General features: G+C 40.0%; 1 protein-coding gene across 4 annotated transcripts in view; it reads left to right on the top strand.

Moving 5' to 3' along the window:
- Nucleotides 1-16,082, top strand: part of POLQ (DNA polymerase theta) — an 84,321-nt gene extending 68,239 nt beyond the window's left edge. For 2 of the 4 annotated variants that reach the window (XM_045583958.1, XM_045583959.1), the window contains 5 exons: nt 1,255-1,366; nt 8,745-8,869; nt 12,309-12,462; nt 14,552-14,667; nt 15,143-16,081. In XM_045583958.1, coding sequence (XP_045439914.1) covers nt 1,255-1,366; nt 8,745-8,869; nt 12,309-12,462; nt 14,552-14,667; nt 15,143-15,256 — 621 coding nt within the window. In that variant the 3' untranslated portion in view covers nt 15,257-16,081. Of the gene's footprint in view, nt 1-1,254; nt 1,367-8,744; nt 8,870-12,308; nt 12,463-14,551; nt 14,668-15,142 lie in introns of all 4 variants that reach the window. The other 2 variants (XM_036448289.2, XM_045583960.1) reach the window with 2 other exon arrangements.
- Nucleotides 16,083-18,744: the final 2,662 nt, after the last annotated feature.

Consider the following 18,744-nt stretch of genomic DNA (forward strand, 5'->3'; position numbering starts at 1 on the left):
ACCAATCCTGCAGCCCTGTCATGTGCCCTGATCAGAATTGAACTATGACCTCCTGGTTTATATGTTGACACTTAACCACTGCATCACACTGGCCAGGCTGGCATTCTAAAATTCATTTTTTACAAGTTACCTTTTTAAATTTTTTGCAAGTTACCTTTTAAATCAAGTTCTATATACATGTTTACTTAACATGTATATAGAACTTGCTTTATGGCATGCGGTTTTCTAAACACTTATAACTGATTTAATCCTAACAATCCCTAATGATATAGGTATTACTATTGTCTTCATTTTATGAATGAAGAAATCAAGATGCTAAAGATTTCTGTAGCTTGTGCAAGATAATATACCTTGTAAATGCTGGAACTGGGATTTGGACCCATGCAATACTTATTATAAATCAGTTTATTTATTTACCTATTTAGATCATTTTCCTTCATAATGCCCAAAATTCCATTACTTTTTGTTTAACTCAAATGAATTCTGCAGTTGTGGGATTTCAGGTGGCTGTGAGGTGAAAAGCATATTCATTTCCAATGAGTCATCCTATTAGCAAACTCTTTTAGTGCTATCTAAAGCAAGGATAGGAGTGTTTGTGTGCTTTTTTTTCCTACTCGTAGGCACTTCTTTAAGCAGAAGTTAATGAGGTTTTGAGGAGTTATGAGGAGTAGAAAGCTGCTCTGAAGACTGGATAAATGACAAAGAATCAGAAATAAATCTTTCCTTTTAAATCATAGGATTAGCCCTGGCCAATGTGACTTGGTTGGAGCATCATCTTGTACACCAGAAGGTCACAGGTTCAATTCCCGGCCAAGACACACACTCAGGTTGCAGTTCTCATCCCCAGTTGATGATTGTGCAGGAGGCAACTAATCTCTCTCCCTCCCTCTCGCGCTCGTGCTCGCTCTCGCTCTCTCTCTCTCTCTCTCTCTCTCTCTCTCTCTCTCTCTCTCTCGTCTCTCAAATAAATAAAAATGAATAAGTCACTAGGATTACTTTCTTAAAACACACAACATTCATGTTCAATCCCACCCTTTGTATCTTTCCGTCTCCAAGAAAAAAAACAGTACTGCTAAAAGGCAGAAAAGATGTTCAGCTTCTATGGATCTAACCCGCCAAAAACAGATCTAAACATTTCTCTGACTCACTGTGGAATAAAACGCTTATCAAATTTCAAACTTAATGAATTTTTTTATTTGCATTTTGTTTTTATGACCTTTCATTTGCTTACTGAGTGTGATGCCCTCCTTTCAGATTTGCTATGGAATCATTTATGGAATGGGAGCTAAGTCTTTGGGAGAGCAGATGGGCATTAAAGAAAACGATGCTGCGTGCTACATTGACTCCTTCAAATCCAGATACACCGGTAAAGGAGCCCCGAGTGCTATCTTCTAGATGCTGTTCTTTTCAACCGTCTTTCCATATTATATTAATTATAAAATTTTGCCTTACAGAATTTTTTATTAACATTTATATTAATTGGAAGTTGTCATCAGACATGTTAATGAAATAACCTTATTATAATTATTTACTAAGATTTCCTTTATTTTTCCATAAAAGTAGGGATGAGCCCTAGCTAGTTTGGCTCAGTGGGTAGAGCATCAGCCTGTGGAATGAAGGGTCCCAGGTTTGAGTCTGGCCAAGGGCATATGCCTGGGTTATAGGCTCGATCCCCAGTGGGGAGTGTGCGGGAGGCAGCCTATCAATGATTCTCTTTCATCATTGATGTTTCTTTCTCTCTCTCCCTCTCCCTTTCTCTCTGAAAAAAAAAAAAAAAAAAAAAAAAAAGTAGGAATGGGAATGGAATAGCAAAGTGCAACAAATGTATATGCTACGTGTCATTGTGAATATCTCATCAAGTCTTGGACTTATCCTGTACTTTAGGTTTAGATGGCTTTAACATGAAACAGTAATCCATTGGTAAATGTACCACAACCTGTGAGAGAACAATTGCTATTATAGAGAAATTTGAGAGAAATTTGAGTATCACTATTTTAAATTATCTTTTCTTTTGGCAGTTTATTGAGATATAAATTACATAGAATAAAATTCACCCTTTTTAGGTATATAGTTCTATAAATTTTGACAAATGCACACAGTCATATACCACAACCAAGATATAGAACCATCAACCCAGAAAGTTCTTTTATGCTTCTTTGTAATCAACTTTGTCCCCAGTCTTCCAAAAGCATACTTTATTTACACCTGACATGATCATGTACATAAAAAATCATATGAATTTTACAAAAACAACTACTAAAAGAAATAACTAACTTTATCAAGCTCCCACCATACAAAGTCAAGTTCTAAAAATCAGTTATATTTCTACTAGTAATAAACAATTAGTATATGAATAAAAACTAAAAACCATATATATAAAAGCCTAAGTGACCATCGAGATGAAACCACCAGTTGACCAGTTGCTGTGATGTGCACTGACCACCAGGGGGTAGATGCTTGATGCAGGAGCTGCCCCCGGTGGTCAGTGCACTCCCACAGCTAACCTCCCTCAGCTGGCCAACCTCCCATGGTCCCTCCACCCTGCCACAGTGGCGGCATGGCAGTGAGGGAAGGAGGAGTGGAGGAGGCGGGGAACTGTGTGGTCTCGGGGCGCTGACATTGGTGTCCAGCATCTGTTCCTTCTGCACTTGGCCTGGCAACCATCAGCCAGGTCTAAGGTCCACACCTGTGCATGAATTCATGCACCAGGCCTCTAGTGTACATATATATAAAAGGCTAAGTGTCTATCTGACCAATAGCTCTGATGCACACTGACCACCACGGGGCAGATGCTCAATGCAGGAGCTGCCATGACACACACTAGCTGTCACCATGGACCTGATGCTGACAAACCAACACTCGGATTCCCCCAAGTGGGACATGTGCCCCATCACCACCCCAGAACAACACCCCACCAAGTCACAGCCAATTCTGCTGAGACTCCATGGCACAAAATGCAGCCCACAGCCCAGCCCAGCTCAAAACGGTTGCTGTGTGCGCCCTGGTCATGGCGTTACATAGCAACGCCTGTCTTCTTCTCCCTAGCGACTGGCCTACTTGGAGTTGCTTCAACCCAGGAACTCAACTTGCTTATAGCCAGGTGCAAACATTTCACACTTTAACCAAATGTCTGTGAAGCGTTTTTCCGTGCCTCATCTCATTTGATCCTCACAGAAGTCCTGGAGTAGGTAGATGGTAGATTCAGTAGAATCCTATTTTCTTTTCATTAGCCAGAAAACAGAGATTTAGAAAGTTTAGAAACTTGACCCGACTGAAAAGCAGTAAGAAATGGTGGAACTTGAAAATGACCTCAGGTTTTCTCACTGTGCAGAACATAATCAAACACTGCTGTAGTTAAATATTTTACCCTTTGTTCCCCCTGCATGATTTACATAATAATAGGCTTCATGTTGATATTTACTGCTGTGTTGCTGACAATTACCTGAAAGAGAAGTTGGGGTGCTTCACTGGGCTGGAAAAGTTTAGCTAGGTCTAATTAAGCAAGTTTATTCTATATCTATAAAAGGCTAAGTTGACTCACGCATGCACAGTACATATAAAGCTCTCACTGGCACCAATCGCATGTGTGTGTTTCAATCTGTCATTGTCAACTGTGATTTGGTTGACACTTCTATTATAGAGAAAGGGTGAATAGCGATGTTAACACATTTCTTCTAATTAATTTCCTTTCAGTGTGCAGAAATCCATGTATCAGGTCACTAGTTTATAATAAAATCAGAACACATGAAATACTTAGGCTACATTTAATAATTTCAATATTTTATTGAAAATTTCAAAGCAATCTTGGAAGAAACTGAAGAATACTTAAATAAATGGGAGGTTTACCATGTGAGTTTAATAGAAGGCAAAATATTGTTATGATAACAATTCAGTGGGATGCCAATGAAAATTTCATTAGACTCTTGTACAGAATTAGATAAGCTGACTCTAAATCTATATGGAAATTCAAAGGGACTTGAATAACATTTTTTGGAGAAGTACAATGTTGAGTGATTTCAAAATTTATTATAAAACTACAATAATTAAGGTAGGCATAAGAGTAGACATAGAGAACAGTGTGCCACAATACAGAGTCCAGAAATAGACCTATAACATATGTGGCAAATTGATTTTCAACTAAGTTACCATGGTAATTCATTGAAGAAAAAATGGTCTTGTCTACCATTGGTGTTAGAACAACTACACACCAGTATAGGGAAAAAAGTGAAGTTTAATTTTTTTTCACGTTATGTTAAAAAATTAACTTGATATGGAGCATAGACTTAAAAGTAAAGGATAAAACTATAAAACTATAATTCTTCCAGAAGAAACAGAGGAAAAAAGATTTGTGACATTGAGATAGGCAAAGATGTATCAGGTGATAATAACACTGAATCATAAAAGATAAATATTGATAACCCAGCTGGTGTAACTCAGTGGTTGAGCATTGACCTATGAACTAGGGGGTCATGGTTTGATTCCCAGTGGTGGCACATGCCCAGGTTGCGGGCAGGAAGCAACCAATCAATTATTCTCTCTCATCAGTGATGTTTCTATCTATCTCTCCCTCCCCTTTACTCTCTGAAATAAATTAAAATATCTTTAAAAAAGATAAACATTGATAAAAGACACCATTAAGGAAATGTAAAGGCAAACCATAGACTGAGAGAAAATATTTATAGTTCCTATTATCTGACAAAGGACTTGCATCCAGAATATATAAAGAACTCTTATAACACAGCTAGAGGCCCAGTACAAAAATTAGTGCACCGGTGAGGTCCATCTGTCCCGACCTGATGGGGGATGGTGGGGGTGGTGCCGGCAGGGGGTCTAATGCTGAAGCTATAGCTTTCCCCCAGCTGGATCTAATTGTACTTTAAGGATGGCCAAAAGAAAACCCACAACAAAACTGTTTTGCATTTCATATGCTATGAGATGAAGTTGTTTATGTGTTGTTTTCAAATGTATATCAAGGTGAATGATGGCCCTTTAAGTATTTTTGCATTCTTCTGGGGCTCTACCCTCAGTTTCCCAATATGATCTTCATGACTGTTTATTTAAAAGGTTTTCAGTTTTTTAATGTGCTTACCCTTCACTGTTGCTCCTGGCAGCCTGCAGGTCCTCTTTGTCACCCCCTTTTAAAGAGAGATTGAAAGCACACCTAATCTGTAAGGCGCAATTTCACAAAATTCCCATTCAGCCTCTCTACATTCCTCAGCAAAGGGCTGCCATCCCATTAATGCTTAGGTTGCCTTTTTTGCTAACTTGGAAGGTCTTCCGGGGCTGCCTTCCCTGCAGGGAGAATTCCACACCTTGGCTGTCGTATTTGCAGAGCCCTCTGGAGACTTTGGTCAGGGTCAGAAGGGACTGATAATTATTTTCTTGTGCTTACACTAAATGTACATGTACCAGGGAGCCAGGAAGTGGTTTAGGGGTGTTGGGGGCTGATCGGTGTGGGAACTACCTAGGGGGAGGGGCCATGGGTGGTTGGCAGCCAGTCTTGCCCCCAATCAGAGTGTTGGGGGCCAATTGGGGGCCATGCTGGCCAGGTGGGGGGCGGATCAATAGTGGCCCTGATCAGGCTGGTTGGCTTCTGCAGTGTGCATCATAGCCACTGGTCGGTCTGATCATTCTGATTGTTCTGCCATAACAGTTGCTGGGCATATATATATATATATATATATATATATATATATGCTAAGAGGGCAAATAATCCAGTAAAATAAAGGTCAAAGATTTGAATATACACTTTACAAAAGGAGATAGATGAATGACCACATCAAATGTTATCATTTGTTAGTCATCAGGGAAAAGAAAATTAAAACCACAAAGAGATACTATTACAAAAACAAGAGCCCTGGCTGGTTTGGCTCAGGGGATTGAGCATAGGCCTGGGATTGAAGGGTCCCAGGCTCAGTTCTGGTGGAGGGCACATGCCCCCGTTGCAGGCTCTCTCTCCAGTGGGTGGGTGTGCAAGAGGCAGCTGATCAATGATTCTCACTGATGTTTCTATCTTTCCCTCTCCCTTCCTTTCTGAAATCAATAAAAATATTTTTTAAAAAACACAAGAAAAATTACTAAAATCAGAAACATTGCATCTCTTTAACATTGCTGTTAGAATTGTGAAATGGTATAACCACTTTGGAAATTGGTATAGTCCTTTCACACAAAGTTAAACATAAGCTAAGCCATTTGATCCTGTAATTCCACTATTGAGTATTTTTGCCCAAGAAAAATGAAAACATATGTCCAAAGACTTGTTAATGTAAAAACATTCAAACTGGTAAAGAATTTTTGTGAATTTATTTGAGCCAAACTGTCGACAATTGTCAAGAAGCAGTATCTCAATGGATTGGGATAATGCTCCTGAGAATGGCGGTTTTTCATCTATTTTTATACATTACAGTCAAAGGAAATGATGTAGGTAGGATACATGAAATCCATTGGTGACAGATTAGAGAGGTGGGAGAAAGCAAAGGCAGGGGCCGGAGGGAGAGGGGGAACCTCTGGAATTGGATAAAATGTAAAATGATAGGTACACACTTAGGTGGGTGCAGGATAGTAAACAGTCAATAATTAACCTGATAACAATACAATAAAGGAATTTGTGATATCAGTCCTGGTGCCAGACACATTAGGTTGTGCCCCAAGGGGTCTGGAAAAAGGGAAGTTACAAGTTACCCAGACATTTCAAGGATTTGTTATTATAGATGCAAAAAGACATTTAAGGTAAAGTTTGACCTTGTCAGTGAAGATACCAGCCCAGGAGGTAACTACCCACCATAACTGCTTTTAGTTGAAGTTACTTTCAGACCATCCTTTGTGGTTACTTTAGGTCTCTGAGTTTGCAAGACTGGCGTGCAGGCCTTCCCTGAGCTTGTCAGGTTAGCATGTGGCCTCTTTTGTCCACAGACTTGAACATGAATGTTATAGTAGTTTTATTCATAATAGCCCAAAATTGGGAACAGTCCAAATGCCTATCAACATGACTATAAACAAACAGATTTTGGTATATCTGCGATGTAATACTAATTAGCAAAAGAAGGCAGACACAAATGAAAATATACAGTATAATCCAATCTTTTATGAATTTCAAGAACATAAAAACTATATCCTATATAATAAAAGCCTAATATGCTAAGTATCTGGTCGTCTTGTCAGCCATTTAACCAATCAAAACATGATATGTCAATGATGTGCTAAGGTCGCTCAATTGCTTGCTATGACGTGCACTGACTGACCACCAGGGGACAGACAGTCGATCAGTTAACCAGTCATTATGACCTGCACTGACCACCAGGAGGAAGATGCTCCAACCAATAGGTTAGCTTGCTTCTGAGGTCTGGCTGATCTGGACTGAGCAAGATACGTCAAGACACACCCTGGAGCCCTCCTGCAGTTCCTCCCTGGCTGGCCAACCTCCTACATCCCTCCCCAACCCCGATTGTGCACCGGTGGGTTTTCTCAGCCTGGCCTGCACCCTCTCAAAATCAGGACTGAGGGACTCCCTCCCCCAAGTGAACAAATTCTGTGCACTGGGTCTCTAGAAGTGTCATAAAGCACCTCGAGTTAGTAAGGCTGATAATGGGGATCTGACTATAAGGTGATTAAATATTTTGTATCTTGTGGTGTTTCTTAAAGGCGTATATACATTTGTTAATATATATCAATTAGAGGCCCAGTGCATGAAATTTGTGCATGGAAGGAAAGGTCCCTCAGCCTGGCCTGCACCCTTTCCCAATCCTGGGATCAGGCCTAAACCAGCAGTCGGATATCCCTCACCAGGACCCCTAACTCCTAACTGCTTGTCTGTCTGACTGCCCCTAACTGCCTCTACCTCAGCACCTGCTGCTATGGCTTCATCCAGAAGGATGTCTGGAATGACGTCTGGAAGGTTGTTTAGCTGTCTGGTCTAATTAGCATATTATGCTTTTATTATTATAGATCATTCACCTGAAATGGGTGCTGTTTACTGTATGTAGATTATATCTTAGAATTAATTCTTGTTTTTATTATTTATTTATTTATTTTTAAAATATATTTTTATTGCTTTCAGAGAAGAAAGAGGGAGAGAGAAATAGAAACATCAATGATGAGAGAGAATCATTGATCGGCTGCCTCTTGCATGCCCCGCACTGGGCATCCAGCTGCAACCCAGGCATGTGCCCTGACTTGAGTTGAACTGTGACCTCCTGGTATATAGGTTGATGCTTAGCCACTGAGCCATGCACAGACAAGCTCATTGATTTTTATTTGTTTTCATTGTTGTTGTTTTTTAAGTAGTTCTTTCAGTCTCTGAATATTAGAAGGCCTCCTACAGAGTCAGGTAAGAGAAATTGTAGAGCTTTCTTAAATCTCATTTTCTTATTTCTCTTGAAAATCACAGCAGTTCCTAAGGAGAAAGGCCAAGAGCATGATTGCTCTCTGAACTTCCATGTTAGTGGTCACATATCGCCACCAGCTGTACATGGCAGGGCAGGATTTTCTCTTCTTCCTGTCACTCGCTTTCCTCAAATGTTTCTCCTGTGTCAGTCACACAACACAAATCCTCAAACGAGGAGTTTCAATTGGGAGACATTAGTATTTAATACTCAGGATGAGCAGCGCTATGAGAAAGCAGAGATTGCATATGAATAAAGTTAGATAAGCATAGTCTCTATACTTTTGATATATTTCTCTGTATTGAAACTATTGAATGAAATTAAGAATGACTTTAGTTGTATTCATTTTTTTTTCCTTTGTAGGGATTAATCATTTCATGAAAGAGACAGTGAAGAATTGTAAAAGAGATGGATTTGTTCAGACCATTTTGGGAAGGCGTAGATATTTACCAGGAATCAAAGACAACAACCCTTATCATAAAGCTCACGTATGTTGAAATTCTCAGGATTTTTAACTTAAAATTTCAATGACATATACTTTGGGTTTTAATTTATCTTTGTTGTTGAAGGTATTACAGATGTCCCCCTTAACCCCTCAAGACTCCTTTCACCCCGTCCTTCCCCCACCCCCAGGTCCTTCACATATTGTCTGTGTTCATGGGTTGTGCATATGCATATAAGTTCTTTGGTTAATCTCTCCCCACCTACCCACCCCCACTTTCCCTCTGATTGACATATACTTTTCAACAAAGACAACTGCTGCTAATGTAGGATCACTAGTATATTAATTGGGTCTTTTGTTTCATTAAGGATTTCTGAAGTGATGGTACCTGCCAGTCTTTGGGAGGCTATTGTAAATGTCGGCTCACATTTATAATACTTCACTTAAAGATGTTTTATTAAGCTAGTTATTAGCTTTGATAATAAGTTATAAATAAACTTAATTCTTATATTTAGTATTTGTTCTTTGTTCTACCTACTGTATGCATATCACACCAGATTGCCAATGCCTTCAGAGAGTAACATTAGTCATTAACATTAGCCCAAAAATTTATTGATGATATTTGTTCAAATTATGAATAAAATCTCTTCCTGAAGTCATTAGGATTTATAAAAGCATTATATGTATCTGAGCATTTAAGCTTCTATTTTAGTCCAGACCTCTCTATTTTATCAGTCTTTTATATTATTGTAGTGCTTTCCTTGATCTGTTGAAGAAAGGTTTCTCTACCTCAACATCAAGAAAATATTCTCTAGAAATTTTTGTTTTGCCTTTTACATTTATATCTACAATCAACCAGGAATTGATTTTCATGTTATTACAGATTGAGGGTCAGGGTCCCCTATCTCCCCCATGGATATACAATTGTCCCAAACTATTGAAAAGGCAGCTTTCCCCCCACTGCTTCTGTGGTGCCACTTCTGCTACAAATAAAATAATATGGATGTTTCTGTTTCTGTACACATTATTTTGGTCTGTTGTGTTTGCTTATCTTTTAGACAGTGCTGCCACACTGCCTTAGATACGCTGCTTTGTAAGGTGTCTTGATATATGGAAAAGTTTTCTTACCTTGTTCTTTTCTTTGCCTATTCTTGGTTCTTTGCATTTCCATATAAATTGAAGAAGCAGCTTGTAAATTTCCACATAAATACAGAATCCTATTGGGATTTTTATTTTTTTTATTTTTATTTTTTTGCAAATGTCTTGATTCATAGATGAAGATGGGGTTAATGGACATGGACATATTTATAAATTTGCGTTTTCAACCCATGAATGTGATCTATTTGTTCATTTATTTATGTCTTTAAGTCTTGTTAAATTCTCTCAATAACACTGTGTAGTTTTGGGGAAGAGATTGTGTATGTTTCTTATTAGATTTACAGCTAGGTATTTGAAAAGTCTTAATGCTGTTGCAAATGGCATCTTTTTTTATTATCCTTTTTTTTTCTTTTCCTTTTTTACATTTTCTAATATGGCTGCTCACACATAGAAATATAATTGTTTTTTTGTTGTTTTTTTGTCTAGAGACCTTGCAAATATTACATATTAGTTCTAATAATTTACCTATAGATACTTTTAAATATTCTGTCTACACAGTTATTATCTGCAAAACACACACACACACACACGTAATTTCATCTTTTCCAGTTTTTATCAGTCAGATGGTTGGTTCTAATGACCTGATCTCCCATGATCAGAAACCTGTATTTTTTATGTACTGGTATATGAAAAGCCCTGGACATAAAGGGACTTGGATTATGGGATACAAAGCTAAGATTGCCAAGTTTTCTTATTTTGGAAGAGAATCAAGGAAGTACAATACCATGAGAGTGAAGTATATATTTTAATCATAGTTTCCCACAACCCCAAAATTTCAGTGGCTTATATAAAATCAGTTTTATTTTATTTTATTTTATTTTTAAATATATATTTTATTGATTTTTCACAGAGAGGAAGAGAGAGGGATAGAGAGTCAGAAACATTGATGAGAGAGAATCATCAATCAGTTGCCTCTTGCACACTCTCTACTGGGGATGTGCCCGCAACCAAGGTACATGCCCTTGACCGGAATTGAACCCGGGACCCTTCAGTCTGCAGGCTGACGCTCTATCCACTGAGCCAAACCGGTTTCGGCAAAAGCAGTTTTATTTTAAATTCACGTTATAGTTTGGCTCTGGGTTGACTGTGGTTCTGCTCTTCACTCTGGAATCCAGAACACAGGAAGAACCCCCTCTCTGGGCCGGGCCTTTCTGTGACAATGTTGGGAAGTTTTTAAACCTTCTTACATGCACTGCACGTCAGTTTTACTCACAGTTCATTGGCCAAAACAAGTCAAGGCCACCTGTTAGCGTGAAAAACACTTTAACTTGCATGGCAATGAGGGGTCTGTGTAACTTCAGGGAGAAAAGCAGCAAGTAGTAACAACAACACAGCACACTACCCAAAGTTTCAACAAGGGAAGGTGTCATTAGGACGCTGAAATTCAGTGACTCTTTAAACAGTGACAACCAATTGAGTTTACAGTGGATTCATCAACATTTGGCAAAAGAAGAGTAAATTTTTAAAAACGTCTATCTCTTTAGCAGGTATATAATACATCAGGAGTTAAGTGTACCCAGGAGACAGGGAACTAGAGAACACCTCTCAAGTTACATAGATCCCTCCTCCTGCGAGGAGACTCTCTCCATTTTCTGAGAACTTTTGGGACAACAGGAACGATATTCATGGATAGGTTATACTGTGGATATTAACCCAGACCTCATCCCTACTGCCCCAGGACCATCACTTGTAGCTGCTATGGCTGCCTGCCAAGAAGCTTATGGCAGCAGTAGTTTCAGGAACATTCTAACTTAACACCTAAGGAGCATTTTCACTGACACCTAAGGATTAGTTCTAGCAGCCCATCAAAAGCTCTGTTTCATACCCAAGGGCTGCAGACCAGCTGGGGGCAAATTACATGCAACCAAGAGGGCACGGATATGGGGGATGACTCAGAACATTCCAACTCACATCAGCAAGAATGACATTCTACTTACGTCTATTTAGGATTAATATGAGTTATTTCAAAGTATAGATTCTTTAGAGTTAAATTTAGAACAGCTCTCACGATGATATATAAAATAAAATAAATTTAAGCTATTAAGTATATTTTAAGTGTGGTACAGATTTGGTTCCTGACTGTTGAATATTTCTAAACAGAAGCAATCTGACCTTCTGTTTATCGTGAGGATGACAGCCAGAAGTCTAGAGCCCTGATCATTCCAGTTATTGTTTTTAGATGCTGCTGCTTAATTGTTGATTTCCTGGGTCGCATCTTGGTCCAGATTTCCAGTCTGGTTGCAGATGTAAGCACTGATCTGGGTGCAAAAAACAGGTATGGAACCATGTTGTGTATCTGACGGAGAGCCTGTTATTGTTTTTTATAGGCTGAGCGTCAGGCTATCAATACAACAGTCCAAGGGTCGGCGGCTGATATTGTGAAAATAGCCACAGTTAACATTCAGAAGCAATTAGAGACCTTCCAGTCACTCTTCAAGTCCCATGGTCATCGGGAGGCTATGCTCCAAGGTGACAGAACAGGTTTGTTCATGAATGTTAACTATAGCATGCTGACATTAATTGCATCAGGAATGAAAAGGAGATGTATTTTATATATTATTTCTCAGCAGTTCTCCAACATTTTGGTCACATGTATTTATTTGCCAATATTGTCATCTTTTCTTACTACTGTTCTCAAAATATTTTCCCTAAGTCCTTTCCTTATTGCTTGGATAAATTATTTCTTGTTTTAACAAGTACATAGAACTTTCTCTTCTCTCTTTGTCTCATGTCCATCCTTCTGCTTTAAATACCATTTCACGATCGCTGAGATTGTCGAATTGTGACTGCAACCATGTTTAAATTTTTCTGGAAAGAAGTTAAGAAGGTTTCAGACATAAACTGCTTGAGATAGGGCAGAAAAAGTATAGATCAGCTCTTGACGATGGAATTTGCTATTTCTTAGAAGACCTGTAATTATAGAGAATAATACAGCCAGTTACATAGAAAGATGTTCACTTATATATAAAAATATATAGATATATAAAAAAAAACTATTTGGACATCAAATTAGGATTTTTAGTTTGTTTTCAATGCCCCTCAAAATATGTAAGGCTGATCGTTCAACATTTTGTGTGTGGGAATATGTATGCTGGCAAACACACACACACACACACACACACACACACACACACATACACACGGGGGAGGGGAAAGGAAGCGAAGATAGGACCCTGACTGAAATGTTCGCACCACTCTCCACAGCGGAGGGATGCAGTGCCAAAGTGAGGATGTGGACAGTAACAACCTTTAGAATGAGTGGAAGGCAAAGTAGATGTGTCGCTGAGGATGACTTCCTGGTGTGCTGGGTGAAAAGCAGCAGTAGGTCAGGGGGATCAAAGGGAGCAGAAGGTCGGGAAACAGACCACCCAGGGAACAGGAGGGTCATGCAGTCTGGGTCAGAAGCCAAGTACCCAAGGGAAATGAGGACAGAGGTATGGCGATCAGAAAGCAGAAAAGCTAGAGCTTCCAGGCAGCCAGTGCTGTGAGATGAGTGAGGCCCAGTGGGGCGCATCAGATGTCAGCCAAGCTGGCCAACAGATGCACAGCCTTTGCAGCCTGGTGTGAAGCAGCCTGCCTGGCCTCATCTGCATTTGTTCTCTTACCTCTGAGAGCCACCTCTGGGAAAGGTGGGCTACAGATAGTGAGGGCTAACGAACGCTGAGGGAAGCACCGGGTGTGGAAGCAGATGGTATGCTACTTGTGCTGTCCGGAAGGGTAAGGAGGAAACTGAATGGTAGAAAAGAAGGATGGCTGTGAGATAGGGCAACCAAGGCGGTTGCTCTAAAGGTATTAATGTTGAACCTTATTTTAGTGACTAGAGGGGCTTAATCTATACCACCAGGCCCAGCTGGTTAGGAAATAGTAACTAAGTCTAGTAGAAGTGATTTATGACCATTTTTGGAGTCATGGGTTTTATAGATCATCTCCCCAGAAAAATGTAGACACGGACTCTTACAGCCAATGTCAGGGAATTCACACACATTCTGAAGTCCACATTTGGACCCGAGATTCAAAATTACTTGTCTGGAGTCGGGGGTCCAATTGGGGAGGCACCAGTTTTACCATAGTGACACTTCCGGCCATAAAAAGACAGCAGGAAGTGTCCTTAGAAAACACTGCGTAATGACAATTCCAGTTCACTCTGCTGGACAGGAATCAGGCCCCATATTGCTCTGGTGTTTTCACTCAGAGAAGCTGTAGTGGGGACTCCATGGAAGGAAAAGATATAAATTAACAGAGTTTGGAACAGATTTCTTCAAACTTCATTTACTGGCTTCTTTGTTAGACTCCCATTCTGGGAGGAAGTTGATGGGGATTTAGTTTACCTGATAGTTGGGTTAGTTAGCAGCCAGGAAGTATTTAGTTTCCTGATAGTTCTAAATCTTATGTATTTTAATTAAAATTTCCCAAAGTTTCTCAAGATCTCTTAAAAAAGAAAGAAAGAAAGAAAGAAAGAAAGAAAGAAAGAAAGAAAGAAAGAAAGAAAGAAAGAAAGAAAGAAAGAAAAAATTATCCTGTGGCAAAATGACATACTTATCAGTTTGTTACTTTTTTTTTCATGGGGTAGGATTGTTACCAAAGAGAAAACTGCAAGGGATGTTCCGTCCAATCAGAGGAGGCTTCTTCATCCTTCAACTCCATGATGAACTCTTATACGAGGTGGCAGAAGAGGATGTGGTTCAGGTATTTCCAGTGTTTTCCGTTTTCCATTCTATAGAGCGTCCAGGCACTGTATGGGTCAGGCTAAGATGCATGAGGTTCTGGACCCCTTCCCCAGCCCTACGGTGGCTCCATAAATAAATGCTGGGTCCTTACGGGGAGAGAGAGAACTAAGAGTGCACAGTGTCACACTGTTGTTAAAGAAATGCCTGGTGCAGGGATGTTTTTGTCTGGGAGAAGTGAGATGAGAATCTGGAACCTTGTCCTGGGGGTTTCAAAGCTTCGAGCATTCTACCTGACCTGGCAGAGCCCTGTGGTCAGGGCAGACTTGGGGTGCCTGGCTCTTCCCAAGTCCCTTCCAAGCAGCAGGGGAAGAGCTCCAGTCTGCCCGCTCCTCAGGGGGCAGGATGGGAAACCTTCTTTGATCAGGCCTTGGTTGCCCTATCTCACAGCCATCCTTCTTTTAACCTCTTTTTTAACCCCCCATCCCCACCTCTAGGTTGCTCAGATTGTCAAGAATGAAATGGAAAATGCCTTAAAACTTTCTGTGAAACTGAAAGTGAAAGTGAAAATAGGTGCCAGCTGGGGAGAGCTGAAGGACTTTGATGTGTGAACAGGCAGCGGGTAAGGCCTCCTGAGAGGGAAGCCTGCGCAGGTGCCATTGCCCGGAAGGAGCGGAGATTTAATTACCCTTTCACCTACTTCATGGAAACAGAAACCCTCAAGTCCTGCTGGACTCGGGATAGTAATTTTATATGGAGTTTCAAAATGTGTCTGAGAGTTTTTTCTCGGTAGTTCAATGACTATATTCACTCTCAAAGAGTATCTGTGAAATTGCCTTTTATCATTTACTGCTGCTCTAAACAGCTTCGGCACACAAGCTCGAAATATGCACTTAGCACTTTGGGTCCTCGCCTGTCTGATGGGCTTGAGAAAGATGGAACCGCTGCCTCGGGTATTTCCAGCACATAAGGATCTGATTTCATGTATGACACCAGGGTTAGGCCTTGTGTGTGACTTTTCTCCAATATCAATTTAAGACTACTGAAGTAGTATTTTTAAATAGTATTGTCTAATAACGAATTTTATAAAATGGTAAGACTTGATATGGATGCAGTCAAGGAATTGGATTTTCATAAAATGCTATTTTTTCTTCCTTTCTTCTCCTTCATTCATGCAATGAATGCGTTTGTAGCACTTAGGTATTAAACAAGCGCCACCTCTTGAGGAGATGCCCTGTCCTGTCAGAGCTGATGTCTGTATTGCAGGTTAATACAATATAGCCACAGGCAGGAAAAACCCTCTTGTCAGCTTCTCAGTGTGTGTCTGTGTTTGTGGCATTGTTAGAACCCCCTCCCTGTAGGACTGTACTTTGATAATCCCAGTCAGAGATGTATAACTGACCATTTTATGTTAAAATAAAATGTATTTATGAGAAACTTCTTATCAGCAATTCAGTTTTTAAATTGTGTTTGGTCTAAGAGTATCGGAACCAGTGTCCCATATTTACTTATTCTGTAGTTTACTCAACTCTATAAACATAGGAAATGTGAATTATATCTTCAGTCAGTTATCAAAAGAGCTCTTTTATGTTTATTAATCAGAAATTTTTAAAAAGACAGTTGCTTTATAAACAAAGTGTGATACTCTGTCAGTAACTGGGTATTAGTGCACAAGAGCCTCAGACATGTATTTTTGGGGGAGGGGGATTGGGCAGAAGATGGCGGAGGTAAGAGGGAAGTTCTATCATTTTTCTTAACGTTTCCATATTCACCTATACCATGTTTTTTCAGAGACAAGCTATGGTGTTGTCAGCATTCTGGTGGCCTTGAGATCCAGCCCATGAGAAAGGTCAATCTATTTACTTATGAGTGTTCTTCTCATATGTGTGCGGACATATAGGTCCCTTCCACCTCATGTTCTACAGCCATGGCCTTGCATGTGTAGTCACATGCATCTTCTTTATTTTTTGGTTAATTCTCATCTGAGGATATTTTTCCCATTGATTTTTTTAGAGAGAATGGAAGGGAAGGAGACACACACACACACACACACACAGAGAGAGAGAGAGAGAGAGAGAGAGAGAGAGAGAGAGAGATGTGAGAGAGATATATCGGTTGTTTGCCTCCTGCCTGCACCCTGACCTGGGCCAGGGATCAAGCCTGCAACAGAGGTATGTGCCCTTGATGAATTGAACCTGGGACCTTTCATTCCGTGAGCCAATGCTCTATCAACCAAGCCAAATCAACTAGGGCAATGGTTGGCATACTCATCAGTCAACATAGCCAAATATCAACAGTATAGTGATTGAAATTTCTTTTGAGAGCCAAATTTTTAAAACTTAAACTTCTTCTAATGCCACTTCTTCAAAATAGACTCGCCCAGGCTGTGGTATTTTGTGGAAGAGCCACACTTAAGGGGCCGAAGAGCCGCATGTGGCTCATGAGCCTCTGTTTTCTGACCACTGAGCTAGGGCAATCACATTCATCTTTTCATCCTTTTTGAGTTATTAGCTTTGCATCACTCAGTTATACACAAATTCTAGTAATCATGGTTTATTTAAATAACACTAGTGCCCCTACCACACATTTCAAATTTTACCAAGGTATAGTAACTGAATAATTGCATAAAGTTCAAACTTCATTGGTAGCTCTTCAGGACACAAATCACTGTGTAAATAATAGATGTCCACATCCTAATTCCTAAGACCTGTGAACATGGTGTATTACATGACAAAATGATATTCTGATGTGATTTCGTAGAGAGAGCTTGAGATGGGGAGATTATCTGGGTGGTTCCAATACACACACAAGGAGCCTTGCCCAGCCAACAGCTCAGTGGTTGAGCGACAACCTGTGAACCAGGAGGTAACAGTTCAATTCTGGTCAGGGCACATGCCTGGGTTGTGGGCTCGATCCCTAGTTGGGGGTGTGCAGGAGGCAGCCGATCAATGATTCTCATCATTGATGTTTCTATTTATCTCCCTTCCTCTCTGAAATTAATAAAAATATTTTTTTAATATTAAAAAACACACACACAAGTGGCCTTATAAGAGGAGGCAGATTGTCATAGTCAGAGGAGGAGAGATGACTACAGAAAACAGTCAGATTAAGACTTGAAGATGCCGCACTGCTCACTTCAAAGAGGGAAGAAGAGGCCGTCTTTCTTCCAGAAAGAAGCTGGAAAAGGCAGTGGAACGACATGGGGTCTCCCCCAGGTCCTCCGAGGGCAGAGCCCCGTCCGCATCTTAAATTCAGCCCAATAAGACCATATCAGATTGCTCACCTCCAGAGTGGTAAGATAATTTGCGTTGTTTGCTTTCGAGTTTTAATGAGATAAAATTGACATACAACACTGGATAAATTTGTTGTGCAGCATGATGGCTTGATTTACAGATATTGTGAAATAATTACCACAGTGAGTTTAGTTAACATTCATCATCTCATATCGGTATAAAAAAGAAGGAAAAACTTTTTTCCCCTTGTAATGATAAGTTTTAGGACTTGCTTCTCTTAGCAAGTTTTGAATATACAATCCAGTATGTTTATTAGTGTGATCATGTTGTATATTAAATCCCTAATACTTATTTATCATATAGCAGGAACTGTGTACCTTTTGACCAACTTCCTTCAATTCCCCCAAGCTCCACTCCCCAACCCCAGCCTCTAGAACCACAAATCTGATCTGTTATTGTTGTAGTTTTTAATCCTCACCAGAGCATATATTTTCCCTATGTTTTATCAGAGAAGGTGGAAGAAAGGGAGGGAGAGGCATGGAGAAAGAGAGAGAGTGTGTGAAAGAGAGAGAGAGAGGGAGAAGGATAAAGAGAAACATCAATGTGAGAGAGACACATCAACTGGTTGCCTCCTGCACACTCCCCTGCTGGGGAGCAAACTGCAACCCAGGTAGGTGCCTTTGACGGAATTGAACCCAAGACCCTTTAGCGTGTGGACAGATATTCTAACCATTGAGCACACCAGCCAGGGTGAGTTTTGTTTTTTTAAGATTCCACATCTAAGTAAGACCATGTAGTATTTGTCTTTCTCTGACTTATTTCATTTAACATAATGCCCATCCATATTGCAAGATAATGCACATCCA

Source organism: Pipistrellus kuhlii, unplaced genomic scaffold (genome assembly GCF_014108245.1).
Source record: "Pipistrellus kuhlii isolate mPipKuh1 unplaced genomic scaffold, mPipKuh1.p scaffold_m20_p_2, whole genome shotgun sequence".
NCBI lineage: Eukaryota > Metazoa > Chordata > Mammalia > Chiroptera > Vespertilionidae > Pipistrellus > Pipistrellus kuhlii.